General features: G+C 29.0%; 1 protein-coding gene across 9 annotated transcripts in view; it reads right to left on the minus strand.

The window, feature by feature from the left end:
- Window positions 1-652: 652 nt before the first annotated feature.
- LOC122856908 (homeobox protein caupolican) overlaps window positions 653-16,973 on the minus strand; it is a 46,870-nt gene continuing 30,549 nt past the window's right edge. For 7 of the 9 annotated variants that reach the window (XM_044158796.1, XM_044158793.1, XM_044158795.1 and 4 more), the window contains 5 exons: window positions 16,142-16,275; window positions 11,541-11,899; window positions 8,036-9,164; window positions 7,689-7,795; window positions 653-2,831 (listed from right to left, as the gene is read on the minus strand). In XM_044158796.1, coding sequence (XP_044014731.1) covers window positions 7,750-7,795; window positions 8,036-9,164; window positions 11,541-11,899; window positions 16,142-16,275 — 1,668 coding nt within the window. In that variant the 3' untranslated portion in view covers window positions 653-2,831; window positions 7,689-7,749. The remainder of the gene's footprint in view (window positions 2,832-7,688; window positions 7,796-8,035; window positions 9,165-11,540; window positions 11,900-16,141; window positions 16,276-16,973) is intronic. The other 2 variants (XM_044158798.1, XM_044158800.1) reach the window with 1 other exon arrangement.

Consider the following 16,973-nt stretch of genomic DNA (forward strand, 5'->3'; position numbering starts at 1 on the left):
AATAATATATATATATTTATAATTTTCTAACACTTGAATATTTTAATTATAAAAATTATGAAATCATTGTTTATTATTTATTGCACATTGTGTCACAATAAAACAATGTTTTTATTAACAATTTTAATTTTTTTTTTTAATATTAACAACTGGTAACTATTTATAGTTATGGAGAAAAAAAATTATAATAAATATTGACACAAACAAGGTTTAGTATTCATTGTTTTTTTTTTTTTTTTAATATAATTCATAATCGTAGTAGACAATAATAATATAATATTGTGATATTTGATAATAGATTTTTTTTTTTTTTAATTTTTACTTAAATTTATCTATATTCACATTCAAAAGTATTTACATTTTTCTCCAGGTATTTTTATTTTCCTCAAATTCATAATTATTTTTTAATTTACAATCGTACGAACAACCGAGCAAGGATTTTCAGCTGTATACCTTATACCCGCTCTAATTATTATTATTTTTTTATTAAATAAAATATTCACAAATGGTGGTGGACCGCTTTTAGTTTTAAAAAATGAAATTATTTAATTGATAATATCTCTAAAGTGTAAAATAAAAATTACGAAAAAATTGATAAACACAGCTAGATTTTTTGTCCCTCCACGCTATATTTTTGCTCGATTTTAGACCCTATTTTAATTTTTCTAATTATATACAAAAAAAAAAAGACATATTATTCATCTAATTTAGTTAATATTTTTATGCATATATACATATTAGAGGTCGTATATATACGAGTCAACGAATGCTCAAACACCCACTACACAATCTTTTATAGATTTTTTTTTTTATCTTTCTTTTTAATTATTTTTTTTTTTATCACAGATACAAATAAATCAACTTTTCTCCTTTTTTTTTTTATAATCATCTTCATTACACTTGTATAATATTTTTGTTTTTGTTCTTACAATGCCAAAGTACAAAAAACACTTGTTCATTTTTTTTTTTTTTTTTTAAATTAGAGTAGCAAATCGCAGAGGGACTTATTAAAACATTATCAACAGTGTATCATTGTCAAAAATAAAATAAAAAATCACTTAAAAAATAAAAAATAAAAATTTTTTGATTAAAATTTACAATATTTTTTTTTATCATTTAGTTTTTAGCAAAATTAAAGTTTCAAAATAGACACAGAAAAGAGCCAATTGTTAATGAATTTTTTTTTTTTTTTTGAAATATTGTTATTCAATAATTTATACAATTTAATAATTATAATTTATTTTTTTACACTGATTTTTTTATCAAGTTCATTAATCATATGTCGTGTAATATTTATAATGATTATTTATTTCGTTGCATTACTCGTAATCATCGTCCACGTATATTCAACTCCATATTAATATATGCATAGCGTGTCTACTGTGACTGAGGAAGGAGGCGGTTCAAGGAGGAGGAAGAGGAGGGATGCAAAATCACGTGGTATGCAATTAACCCTCTTAAAGTACATGTCTACAGGACTACGTTTAATTTAATGTTTGCAATAATTTTACAATTTTTTTATTTAACCTGGTTTTTTTTTTCGTTTTAACTATTTTTTTTTTTTTCTTGTGGTAAAACAATTAATTAACAGTGACAGTTTATTAATATTTTTTTTTTTTTTCTGTGTATGGTTAATAGTGATATAACTTTAAATATGATTTGTCTATTTTCTGTATTTTATTTTAAGTTTTTAATTTTTTTTTTGCTTGTCTTAATTAATATTCTAACAGGTAGATAGGTAAAAGCGAGACACTGCCGCGGTCGTAAGGTACGATTTTTGTTTAAAATTAATTTTATTATTAATAATATTATTAAGTCTCTATACACAATGGAGTATCATCGACTGAAATTTATTTATATATTTATCTAGTTTTTCATTATTTAATCCTTGCGACCGCCCAGCGATTAGAATCAAGTTATCTCGTTGCGGTGATAATTTTTATTTTAAACATTTATACTTTGTTTTTTTTTTGTTTTCTTATTTTCTTTATTCACACTTTAATTTTCATTTCTTCTTGCACTTTGCCCGACATATATGCCATTTATATATATGTATATATTTATATTATCATTTTATTATCTTCGAATTTTCTTGATCTTGTGTTTACTCTTTGATACTTGAAAAAAAAAAAAATAATAATAATTGTAATTTTATATTGCAATCATCTTTTTTAAATTTATAATTATTATTATTATTTTTTGAAAAATTGATGTTGTATTGTGAGTTACAATTTGTAGCTTTATTTTCGTTTATTTTTTTACTAGAAAAATTCACAAGAAAAGCTTTGAGTTTCCTAGCACGTATTTATTGTAAGCATGCACTTGGTTTCTCTGACAACGACTCTTCTTCACTCAGTGAACTCTTTTTATTCATTTTTTTTTTCTCCTCTTCTAATCCTTCTTTTAAAATTTTATTTATTTTTATTCGTTCTCATTCTTGTCCATCGTCTAATCCAAGAGAATTTTAGTTTCTCCCTTCAATGTCTGCTTGGTTTCTATGTGATCTTTTGCAATGGAGCCAACGATTTATGGATGAAGAAGGTCGAGACACTCTTTGCCTTCATCTCCACTATCTAAAAAATTTTTTTTCTTTTTTTTTTCTTCTTCCATCTTATCGTTTTTGACTGCTTTTGCTGTTTTATTTATTTGATTTTTTTTTATTTTTTATATATATATTTTTCCCATGTGAATTTGAAAGAATAATATTTTTTTTTTTTGTTCATTTTGGTGAATGCTCTTTTGCAATTTATGGGATAGACCAGTTCTTATCAATCAATGATAATATATATATAAAAAAAAAAAAAATTTCTTATCACAAGCCTCTGCTTATCCTGCAACAATAAATTAAATTTTACGATTAGAAAATAATAATAAATTTTATAAATTAATTATTCATGTATTAGAGTATTTTTGTGTTGTGTTTTTCTTCATAAATACGAATTGAATAAATTTAAAGTTGTTTTTTTTCTTCGTCAAAGGGTATATACATAAATGTGTTGTAATAAATTTAGCAGATATATAAATCTTAAAAATATAGTAATTTTATTATTTATTCAAACTGCGATGATTAATATTCAGTGTATCAAAAGGCCAAATCGTGAGTGTCACATGCTCGCGGATACTTCCCTATTTGCAATTACAAGAGAAGCATGTTTACCACTATTGCAAATGTTTATAGAAAGAGCATCATTTTATCTATAGTTACTTAGCTATATATATTCTAGCGGTCAAACGCATACCTATATCTACATGTACAATATAAATTGTAATGGTGCACTGAGATACCGGTTTTATATATACATAAAGACAACGATGCTTAACTTTGTCACCAAACGTACATCAAGCCATGTTTGTTAACTGCTTGTTACTGGAGCACTTACGCGACCAAACAGACAGTCATGATATATATTTACGCAGTGAATTTTTTACCATATAATTACCATATTCACTTTGGTTAAATACACAAATTTATATTTATTTATTTATAAAATTATAATCTCAACTTTTTTTTAAATTTTAAACGTATAAATAAAATAATCATGATGATCAATTGACTCATTTATTTGTCTATGCTCATAATGATGAATTTTAATTGAAAAAAAAAACACCTAGTGTTTTTGATAACAACACGGTATTTTTAAAAATAATTTACCAAAATATTTAATCATTTTTTTCAACTGTCAATTATATAAATATTGTTTTTAAATATATTTCATCATGATTATTTATTTTTTTTTTATATATTATTCTGATTAAATTGTGAGAATGATAGTTGGAAGTTTTGAGTGACCCGGATGTGGATTAAATAAATCACGATTCATGATACACACAAGAAATATTCCAGAAACGACAAATCCGTTTTATCATGCCTATTAGGTTTGGCTGGTTTGGCTACTGTATATATGTGTGTGTTTTTATATTGACTGACTTGAATGCGCATCTCATTGCCAATAGCAAATAAAAATTCAAGACAAACACACACATTTATATATATTTTTTTTTTCAAATATAGTCAGACAGTGATTCAATATTGTAATAGTATATGTAGTTGAGAAATATCAGTTTACTCGAGTTGATGCTTCAACGCCTCTACTTGTCATTTTAATATTCATACTGATTTATGACAAATTTAAAAAGTATCAAAAAATATTTCATCATATAAAAATATTTAAAAATATATTTTCCATAACGTCAAATAGCTATATTTTTTAAATTTAAAAAATAAACAAAAAAAAAATAAACAAAAATAATTTTTTTAAATTAAAAAAAACCAATAAATAAAATATAATTTTATTTTGTTATATATAAAAAAAAAAAATATTACATTTTGAAATGTAATTTAAATATTATTTTTCGTTTTTTTTCATCGATCCAATTTAACACATCTTGTTAGTAATTTTTTTTTTTTTTTTTACTAAACAATTTTCTTTATTCTCGAGTGTGTACCAATAAACCATAAACACAAATATATAACAAGGTAAATAATTTAAAAATAAGAAAATAATATAAATTGTTTTTTTTTTTTAAGAACATATCAAGAATTTATCGTTTTAATAACAAGTGTAACATATTTCTCACTTGACATTACAAACATTTACATCTTTTGGAGAGGTAATCGATATGCATGTATATTTATACCATTTCAATATATATCTACTCTTCCTCGCGTTCACATATATTCAATAAATATATATATGGATAAATGTATTTAAACTCATACATGTAGGTTTATATATATAAAATACGCATACCATGAATTTCAAACAAGCGCGTTTACGATATAAAAAACTTGGTTGTTTGTTTTTTTTTTTTTTATATTTATTATATTATTTTTGTGCGTCATACACGCGATCAACGGTTACATTTTATTACTTATTTTTTTAACTTTCAATACAAATGTTTCAAAGTAATTATTGTTAATCGAAAAATTGTTTCACGTTTTACAACCATAGCCATATTTAACTTATTATTATTGTTTGGATAAAAGATTAAAAAAAAATAAATATATATGAAAACGCGTCCGCCTCTTTTGTCGAATAAGAAATGGGCTTCGCCACTTGTTGCGCGGCGAATCGTGTAATTCGTTGACGCGCTGTGTTCATCGAACCGTTACCAAGTCGATCGCGAAATTCTTCCTTCTTTTTTAGGTCTTTCACTTTCTTTTTTTTTCTTTTTATATTCATCGAGGAGAAAAAAAAAAAAAAGGTAAAAACAAACAAGAGAAAAGACTAAAAATAGGTGCGAAAGGAAAGAGGAATTCATTGGAGAGGGTGGGAGGGCAACAGGAGTCACAAGTACGAGTATATTGCTATCCCTGTGTCCATTCCAGAGCTCCATTGGGCATAAGGATTTATTAAGGAGAACTCAAGGTGCTTGAAAAAGAAAAAAAATATAATAAAATAAAGAATGAAAACGATGGGTATATACTGGCATCGTAGAAGTTGGTAAAATTTTATGCAGATACTGTGGTTATCGCATAAATATCGAAAAGGCGCGATTTATAAAATGAAACAAATAAAAAAAATTGAAAAAATAATAGTATCTTTGGTTGAATATTATTATGGGTATTATAAACTTTAAAACAAAAAGCACAGATGTTTAAATTTAAAATGCAGTGTCATTGAAAAAATAAACCCACCCATCCTAATGGCAATTAAATATCTTTGGGCTAATTGGCAATTATCGAGGCGTTGAAATTTTTTTTTTTTATTTATTTATTTATTTAGCTACCTGGTGTAGGGTTTTAAAAAAAAATAAAATATATTCTTAGCAAGGCCTCCCAGTTTTTCATATATACAAACAAGAATTGATACCCTCAAGTTTTTTTTATTTATTTATTTTTGATCATCATTTTAATTAAGGCTCATTTGGTCACGTTAAAATTTTTTAAATATACAATATTATATTTTTTTTTATCCTTCATTATTAATGAATTGAAAAATAAAAAAAAAATTTATCTGTCAAATTTTAAATACTTTGTTTGTCAAGCTTACAAAATTTTATTTGACGAAAAAAAGTGAGAGAGAAATGACAAAAAAAAAATATCATTGAGTTGTAGTTTGAGGGAAAAAAAAAAAAAGAAGAAATTGATAAAGCAAAACCAGATAATGATAATGATGATGATCATGATGATAAAAATATATTTTTATTTAAAATAAATATATATAATAATGGCAAAATGGCAGTATAATAATCAAAGAATGGTGGTAGAGTATCAAAGTTAGTGTGATGATGAGCAGAAAGAAGGCAATAAGGTGAGGACTCCAAGAGGGCCTACTGATCGTTGAGGCAATTCTTGGTGAGGTGACGACAGCGAAAACTAGTTTATTTGGGACGTGGCTATAAATTAGGATCAGATTGCCACCAGATAAGGGCATCCCGCTAACACCCGGCCTCCGAAAGACGACTCAACGACGGTGGTGACCACTTCTCTCACCGCTACCTTCCGTCCTTTTGCCTTTCATTCCATCTACAGTCTACCTTCGTAAAAAAATTTTTTATATATTTTTTAATTTTATTTTATTTCATCTTGACTATACCGAATATATAAATACACATCATCAATGTCTCGGGTTTTTTTTTTTTTTTTTATTATTTTTTCACTTCATTCCGTTATGTTTTTATTTATTTATTTAAGTATCTCTCTCATTTCTTTTATGTACCAAATTATTTGTTAAATTTTTATTTTTCATATTATCTTTATTTTTTGAAAAAATAAATAAAAAATTTTTTGATATTATTGAGGACAACAATTATTATGAGACAAATAAAAGAGGGAAAAAAAATTTAAGTAAAAGTCTGATGATGTACAGAGAGTAATATAGTTTAAATGAAGATCAAAAAATAAAAATGAAATATTTATATACGATTGGGCAATTGAGGTGTGTCTACTTGTAGCTTTAATAATAATTTTGCTTAAGAAAATTATAGAGAAAGAATCAACTAGTGATTCCATTCACTGATCAAAATCAAGATTCATTTGTCACTGTCATGAAGGTGGCGATAGCCTTCGTTTTATGGCCACACGCTACTCAACATCAAACCCGTTTATTCCATTATTATTTCGATGCCACAGGACCAACTAACTTTCCATGTCAAAAGACCAATCTATGAAAAAAAAATTAAAAAAAAAAAAAACTTCTTGGATATTATTAATTCACTATCGATAAATTCAACTTAAATAAATAAATAAAATTTTAATAAAAAAATAATCAAGTTTAAAAATACGACTAAACTTGTGTTACATTCATCGTAGTTTTCGATCATGTTTATTGATAAACTATGACTTCTTTATATTTATTTTTTTTATATATATAATATATAAAATAAAATTTTGTTTTTTTTTTTTAAATTGAATTTGTTTTATATTAAATTCTTGTGTTATTATTTATTTTTCATTTGATACAGTTTGTCAAGCTTCTGGTATAAAATAGAGTTAAATACTTGACGCGATAATTTATGACCGTGCGTTCAAGCGTCAAAAATATTTAATTCAGAACAAGTCTCAATTCTACGCAGTTATTTTAATGTTATTTTAATGTGTAGGTTTGATATATATGATTTTTATTTTTTATTAAATGATTTGTGTTGATTGATTCATCAAGTGTGAATAATTGTTTAATTTATTGTTTATGTAATGTTTTTTTTTTGTATTATTTTGTTTTTAAAAATTATTTTATTTGTCTTACCTGAGGTTACAGAGAAAAGGAGAGATTAATGATGATGCTTTTTGACCTGGAAAGATGATTCTTAAACGGGCGATACAAAGCCGGTGGCCATGGACTGGGATCTGTAACTTAATTTATTTTAAATTATGATTGAATTGAGTGATAAATTTATACATTTAATATATATATATATACACTTGACTTTTACAACTTTGACAAGAATTATTATATCCAAATTTAACGGTTATTAATTTTTAATTTTTTCTATTGATATTCAAAGATTATATAGATTTTAATAAACTTGCAAAAATAAATAAATGAGCTTTTAGAAAGAAAGAAAAAAAATAATAAAGATAATAAATATTCACCCTTTATAAAATGGCTTAAACGCTGTGGTAGCTTCTGTGGGTGGAAGACTGGCAGTTGTTTGCTGATGAAGGACGGAATTTTGATTACCACCAACAAAATCTTTGTGTGGTGATGATTGTAAACGTGATCCAAATGAAGAATTACTACTTGCTGATCCAGAACTTGTTGATAAATAACCATTACTACTATTACCATGTCCACTTGTATAATGATGATTTGTTATTTGATTATTATTATTATTGTTGTTGGTTGTGGTATTGCCACTTGGGCAATATGCTCCCACTTGTGCTGGGATCACGCCATTGGGTGTTGCCACTTTCATACTCGGTGGTGTTTGTGGTGGCGTGTCCGTACCAACTTCGGGAAACCCCGCGGCAGCTGATGATGATGCACTTGATGTTGATCCTGATGATGAATTTGGATTATAATGTAATTGTCCACCTGATGATGAACTTAAAAAACCACCATATCTTGTTACGGCATTTGAATATGGTGCTGTTGCTGCTGATGATGGACTCATTGATGCTGATGATGGTAATGCAAATGATCCAAGTCCACCACTAACACTATCACCAACACTTGCATTGATACCACTACCACCACTGACACCACCAACACCTACACTACCAAGTCCACTTGAACCTAGCCAAGGTTGTTGTGAATGTTGATGAGAATGTTGTGACTGTTGTGTTGCAAGATGATGCTGTTGATGTTGGTGATGTTGCTGTTGTTGTTGCTGTTGTTGTTGTTGTTGCTGTTGATGATGTTGTTGATGCTGATGATGTTGTGAGTGTTGTTGATGATGTCCATAGTGTTGTTGATGATTTAAATAAGCTTGATGATGTGGATGAGATGGTGGTGGAGGTGTTTTACATGCTGCTGTATCAGCTAACGACCAAATTTTTGGTTTTGATGCTGGTATTGGTACACCACTAGCTTGACACTCAGATTTAACTTCTTCTTTCATATGATCATCATAAGATTGATGATGAAGGTGATGATGATGTTGGGGCATATGATGAAATGACATTTCTCCTCTTCTTGGATCATCTTCAAGATCAAGCTCATCATCATCATCAAGATCTTTGTCATGTTGCATATGTTCAGCTTTAACGTGTCTCATTGGTTCTATAAATACAATGAAATTATTATTCATTTTAAATATAATATTCAAACAAGAATATTTTATATAAAAGATACATTTTTTTTTTTTTTTTTAATGTATTTATTTGCAGAGTGACACGTGTCACGTGTCACGTAAGGCTTTGTCATGTATCAAAACACCAATCGACTTGTCGACCTCTTGGAAAATCTCGAGACTCACATAAGTACACACAAAGCCGAGGGTGTGACTTGAAACAACAGAGACAGATAGATATATATCTATAGATAATAATAAAAAAAAATAAATAAATAAATAAAACGATAAGCCAAAATCCCGGGGCTCGTTAATTATTGGATGAGGGGTAATGGGGGTGATGTTGCTGAGAGCATCCTGGATGTATATATATATACTCTCGCAATATTGGTGCGTTAATGGTTTATAGTCCCTGGTGTGAAAGTGAGACGCGGTATGCGTGTCATTGCGGGGGATGCTATGAGAATATAAGGGAGAGAAAAGTGCTCGAAGAAAAGAACGTAAATGGGTATGAGTGAAAGGGGGTTGTTTTTTTTTTTTTTTTCTTCAACGTTCTCGATGGAGTTAAGCCGTAAGGGATGCTGTGAAAAAAAAAAAAAAGGAAGGGGGCATTAAAGTCTGCAACCACTTTGGGGAGCGTTAGAGATTTCAGATCCCCTCGGGGTGACAGAGATCTCTTTCTCATCACCCTTCTTTTTCTTTTCACTTTTTTTTTTTATTTTTTATTTTTCGTCACTGCTCTTTTATTTTTTTTGATAGTCTTTTATATCCCTTGGCACCCTTTGCCTCATTTTCCAGCCCCCTGAAGCACTCGGGACTGGCGGCAAAAAGTCCACCATCCCCGTGTGGTGTTCACGTCTGGCAGGCTTGGCCAAAGCCAGTCAGTTCGGGGTGAGAATTTCATTAAGAGGTTCGAATGAGTTGGCAGAGGGTTTACTTGATGGGTCGTCAAGCGATAATTCCCCAAGCGAAAGCGATGCTGCCACATTGCTGCTGTTGATGCTACAGCTATATTTCTGTATACAGAATTTCATTTAACATTTATTTTTACTTTTTTTTTTATTCTACTTCTTTCTCTGTTTTTCTCATCAACACCCTCTTGTTTTCATTATTGTACTGTCCAGAATATTTCAAGTGGAACAAGGACCAAAAGAGTTTTAGGGTAAAAATCATCTACCCATTCTCTCTTTCCCCCCTATGAACTCTCTTAAAAAGAAACCTTATGGCACAACTAAATAGATACTGCCAGTAGTCCACAAGTGGCTCTTTAACTTCTGACCCTTATAACAAACTTTATTACCGATTAATCGTGATAATTTATTATTACTTTAAAAAAGGATTATTCTTTATTTATTTTTTATATAATATATAGTTATTTCAACAAATAAAAAATATATATAATAATTTAATATTGTTGAAACTTTTTTGATTAATATATTTATTTACAAATAAACAACAATACATATAAAGTATTGATTTGAAACAATGGAAATTTACTGAAATAACCATAAAGAAACAATGAATATAACTGGCCAAAGTAACAACAATAATAATAATAATAATAAACGAAAACCTATAAAGAAACAATGTGTCCCCATTTCCGAATGAAAATTGGATTACAAAAATATATATGTATATATTAAATTGAGAGTGTATTATATGTTTGGTAATGGTTTGGCAGTGAGGGTGTTCTGCCATTCGTCTCGCCTTGGGCGCTGATACATCGAGTATGCCTCGAACCGAGTATTTTGTATTGGATATATATATACATATAGACTCTAAAATAGAGTGTACCAAGAGAGAAAGAGAAAGAGGGGAACATGAAGAGAAGAGAATGTATAGAAAGTGAGGTTGAGAAGGTATATAGAATTGTACAACTGATGGTTGCTATAGCAAATCTCTTGAGGGGCTGAAATATACCACCCTTAAATATATATATATATATGGACTAGGTGTATTTTAGCCTGGACATTTTCCCAACAGTCCAGCCAGCATCTATACATGACCATACAACGAATGATAGAAATACTCAACTCATTGTGGCAATGGAAAGAGAAATTCAAGTTAAAAGGGGTGAGAGTTGATAGTGGTGGTCCCTGAGAGAGAGACTACACAAGCCAAAGCAAACCCAAAAGACCATTAATCTCTTTGCAACGGTGGCAGCCCACAACCCGTCACTGTGTTTACCCACATGTGAACCATTATGTCCATTTCAACAATATATACACCAGTTACAGCTAATGTTTATGTATATATATATTTCAGTAAATTTATTTATAATCTGTACACAATTAACAACATGAAAATTCAAATTGATCATGTATATTAAATTTAAATAATATATATTTAAAGTGATTTAAACTTACCATTATCATCAAGACCACGTCTTGATTCATCACCAATTCTATCGCTACGATTGTCACTACTCATGTCATCTTTATCTTTAGCATCTTCTGAATCAGATAATATTGCATCATCATCATCATCAGTTTTATTTTTTGGTTCCCATGTCATTTTATTTTCTTTTTTTAAACGTCTTCTTGCATTTGCAAACCATGTTGATACTTGTGTTAATGTCATTTTAGTTATAATTGCTAACATTATTTTTTCACCTTTTGTTGGATATGGATTTTTTTTATGTTCATTTAGCCATGCTTTTAATGTTGCTGTTGATTCTCTTGTTGCATTTTTTCTACGTGCTGCAAGATCATAACCAGCGCCATAACTGTAATGAAAAAAAAAACCTATTATTAATAATTTATATTTAAAATATTAAATAAATAAATAAACTAGAAACTTAAAAGAAAAAATACATGATAAAGTCTTTGAGTATATCAAACACTTTTCAAGTTACTTTCTATCATGATTTATCCCTCTTTAACCCCTCGTCTTTTGAGTATGTGTATATAAGAGAATAAGAGGGTTTATAACTCGAGAATTCCCTTGGGCTACACTCAGCCAAAAAAAAAAAGTAAATAAATAAAAATAAAAAAAGCATGTGTGCGTAGAATATACGCTTGTGTATTATATAAAATATCTATAGAGAACGACATCTTATTTTATACGAGGGTTGATACACATTGCTGGCAAAATGTATGAGAGAAAATAAACCATCAGGCTTGTGGTGGTTGAGTATACCACTGTGATTCCATCGAGGCACACTGGTACTCACTCACACTGTAATGGCGATTCGATCGATCTATTTTCTCCCCATCTTTCAAGTCACTGTATATTATAGCCATATATATATATACATCGGAATGGTGGCTTTTCAAAGCTAAAATACCCAAGCAAGATCATGTGGGGACTAAAGCTGCTGGTGAGTAGCTTCATGAGGGTGCAACGACCGACCAAATCGCCACACCATGACCAACGAATTGCCCAGTTTCATCGTGATTCAATATCACATTTTTTTGTCAGTCAATTTATATATTTATATATTTATATATTTAATGGGGTGCACATGCAGCTGTGACCCACTTAACAAGCTGAATATTTTATTTTTAACTGAATATATTATATATTCTTTGAATTATAAAAATATTTTTAAAAAATTTAATTTTTAATTTATCAAGTTTTTTTTTTTAGGTATATCTTAAAATCTGTGTAATATATTTATTTTTAAATTGAATTAAATTTTTTTTATCAAATAAGTGTAAAATGAAAAATAAAAAAATGGGGTTGGCAATGTGAGTAGTAAAAGAATCAGGCTAAAGTGACTTAAATATATGTATATATAAAAAAATAAGAGGGTTTTCTTGCACAATGGCTGTGAAAGCTGGCGTATAGACTGAAGAAAGTAGGAGGTGGTTTCACCCTCTATTAAACTTCCCCTTAGACAAGGGAAAGGCGGCCACTGAGGTCCTATTTTTTTCCAATAAAATCGTGCGTGTTTCACAAAAATAAACCCAAGAGAAAAAAGTCTATATATAAATTTTACCGAGACTGAGAAAAAAAGGGTATGGAAAATCTTTCAATCAGAAAATCGATTGTTGTCATCTAGATGCTATTGTTGATTTTAAAAATACAATAAAAAATATTGTAAAAATTTTAAATAACAATTACAATAACAAATTTTTTTTTTTTTATTTTCATTTGGAGAGAAGTACAATTTTTTAATTAAAAAAAAAACTTTCATTGATATAATTTTGTTAACATTATCGACCAGACTGGCTGTTAACAATAAAAAAAAAAAAATAGAAGAATTTAAATGCAGTTGATTTTAACCAACGAGAGAATATTAAATAACTACGTGAGCAAAACCATTCGAAGTAAAAGAGAGTCGTTGAACGAATTCAAAAGTGCAAAATCGAATGAAATGGCTCCTGTTTAATTTTTTATTTTTTTCGTTTTGGCAGGGCTTGTTTGGCATTATAAAAAAAGTAAAAATGAAATGAGAAAAAAAAAAAAAGAAATGAAAAAGCATTATATAAAGTGTATGCGATATGGGAAGTGGTCTCATTTGTGAGTTGGACAACACACAGCGCGTAGATGACTGCTGCCAGGCAATAACGATATGAAATGTTATAGTCGATGTTGAAGAGAAAAATGAAAATAAAATATATATATGAGAGAGAGAAGGAGAGTAATACGAGACTGAGCATCGCCACTCGAGCGACTCATTAGGGGTTTTGCATATGGTGGCGTCAACCTCGAAAGGTTAACCAATATTGGCAGAACCCACGTAATTACGAACCTCTAAACCTCAACCTCCCATGATCGCATTCCCCAAAAAAAAAAAAAATGAAAGCCCTATATATGAATCCCGTTAAATTTATTCAAAAAACCCATTAAAATGTTGTTTCTTTTTTTTTTTTTTTCATTTTATGCAACCAAAAAGTACCTGGCTATTGAGGGGAAGTAGAAATGGCTGTTGTGGTCAGTCATAAATAATAATGTAGCTACCAGGTATGCATACTCCACTTTCCAATTTTTACCCATTGCAAATACAAAAAAAAAAAAAGAAACAAATTACAAAATAGCAATATATAAATATTCAAAATAATAATCAATTATTTTTCATTCTAAAAATAAAAATAACAATTCAACTACGAAAAAAAAAATATATCCTTTCTTCTTGAATAAAAAAAAAAATAGATAAAAATGATAAAAAACATTGTTATTCACATCTACAACAATTGACTAACACCGAATGAACCCAAAACTTTCAACGAGATATACAAACTCGAGTAAAAACATAAAAAAAAAAAAAAGATAAACAAGTAAATGTATTCACCCAATGGGAGAATTACTCAAAGCAACAAATAAAAAAAGTTGTAAATAATGTTTTTTATTCTTTTTTTTTTAAAAGAACATTTTTTGTCAGAGGTAAAACAATGGCGCCTATAGCGTCGACTCGAGTGATGCTGTATGTCTCTCTTGGTTCCTCTCACGTGTATCCACGAAATAGTGACTGAGTTAAAACACAAAGAGCAAAAGCTATATTGCAGAGATGGTGAGGAGTATAGTAGTAGGTTTGAATGGATCAAGTGTAGAAGCTATATACCCCGCACACATACCCCGAGTATTATATTAAGCAAGTAAATTAATAGTGGCTCTCTGGCGAAGGGCACCCCCTTGATTGTTGGTAAAAGAGAAAAGGGTCGAGAGGGTTGAATTCCATGATAAACAATGCCTAGTAGAATATATACTGGAGTGTCTGTCCGTTCTCTCTTTCTCCCTACCAAACAAAACTCCTCCACCTCTTGTATATCACAACCCTCACATCTTTGCCCGGATATTTTCCTCATATATGTACAACCAAATATATACATACATGTCATCATGAAATGGTTCGACCACGAGGGTTGCCAAGCAGAGCAAAGCACCTGTGGGAGCCACTGGGTGGTGACTGTATATTGTAGGGTGAAATATACAGACTGAGGACCTTTCTTTTTTCTTTTTTTCATTCTACCCTCTTTGTCTATACATGTATATATGTTGTACTATATATACAACATGGAAAAGCCGTATACTATACCAATCTCTCACGTTAAAGCAAAGGAGAAAGATAGGGATGAAAAGAGCAAGCAACAAACCCCGGGAGGAAGCCAATCAATAAACTTGCCTCTCGTCTCTTTATTCACTTTATTCATGCTCTCTTTCTCTGTTCATGTTACGATACCTACAACGAAGCCACCATTATGTACGCCCACTCCTCGTCTACCAGCCATTTTGTTAGTACCCGTGCTTTGCATCCATGTCATTCAACATCGACAATTAAAGGATAATGGATATGTGAATGAATTTAAAAAGATAACACACAAAAGATATTTGATTTTAAAAATAAAAAAAACAAAATAATAAATTAATCTATCAGCTTGTATACACATCTATAATCTTTTATTTTTTGATTGATTGTTTTTTAATTTTTATTCAAATTTTGATAGACAGTTTGTTTGGTTTTTTTTTTTTTAATTTTTTATACTTTATGAAAGAGTAATTTTCTCAGTGTAAATTTGAGCTATTCTGTAGACAAGTAAAATCTCGTTACAAGGGTAGATGATACTCAACAAATCCCTGTATAGTTTGACAGGTTTTTAAAAACGTTTTACGGAATAATACAGAGATATGTGAGTCTATTGGCTCTTCGATCGTGAAAGTAGCGTTAAAAAAAAAAAAGAAGAAAATAAAATAAAGAGACTGGGGTTATATATAATGCTACCGAGATTAGTTTTATCGTTGCTCCCATAAGGTTCAACAGCCACATAAACATTCATCATTCAAAAAAAATCTTTTACACGTGTACGAACGTTCGACGACAAGGACCACATAATAAGATAAATATTAAAAATAAAAAATTGAAATAATCTTACTGTGTCTTATTACTGTTTTTACTCAAGAGATTAACTACTTAATAATATTAAATTTCATACAAAGTGTTATATCATAGATTAGACTGAAATTTTATAAATAAAACTTTGTTTTTTTTAAATGACAAATTTAATGATTGAAATTTTTTTCATACCTGTAACCTGCAATTGATGGATCATAGCCATAATATCCAGCTGGTGATGGTTGCAATCCTGCTGCTCCCCATGCTGCACCCATATCAGCTGTCATACCCATTCCCGTTGCATCTTTTAAGCCATAAGGATTTCCCTGAAAATTTATTATATATAAATAAAATATAATTGTTTATTTGGTAATTTAAATTAAATCAAGTCAAAAAATTTATTTAAAACTAATGACACAATAGCACACAATGGAAGATATATTATTAGGCAATTTTTTGGCACGAAAAAAGTTTCGTATTTCACTCTAGCTGTTCACTTTAATTTTAAAATGAACAATTTATATTAAATATTTGTACTCTTTTTTTTTCAACCTGTTTTCAACAATATATAAATAAATCTATATTATAAATTTTTTTTTTTCATTCTAGTTACATACCTCATTATTTACATTTTAATTTTTTTTTTTCGATTTATTTTTCAATTTATAATTTATTATTTTTCAATGTACTAGAAATGAAATTTTAACATTGAAGACCTCCTAGGATCGAAGAGACGGGACCACTCGCCGATATTTTACGACGGCGACCTGATCACGGGTGGTCTTTCAAAGAGTATGTGAACCTCTTCCTCGCGGTACGTCACGACAAGGCGAATGGTAGACGACTTGCTTTACTCATTCTATATACTGCTCTAAATGCATTCAGAGCATATACAAATAAAAAAAAAAACATTCTGTACATACTTTTTTTTTTGTTAAAGACAACATCAAGATTTATCATCAGATAATTTCACATTTTACAATATTTACTACTCTTTTTTTATTTACAAAACGAGTTGAAAAAA

Source organism: Aphidius gifuensis, linkage group LG5 (genome assembly GCF_014905175.1).
Source record: "Aphidius gifuensis isolate YNYX2018 linkage group LG5, ASM1490517v1, whole genome shotgun sequence".
NCBI lineage: Eukaryota > Metazoa > Arthropoda > Insecta > Hymenoptera > Braconidae > Aphidius > Aphidius gifuensis.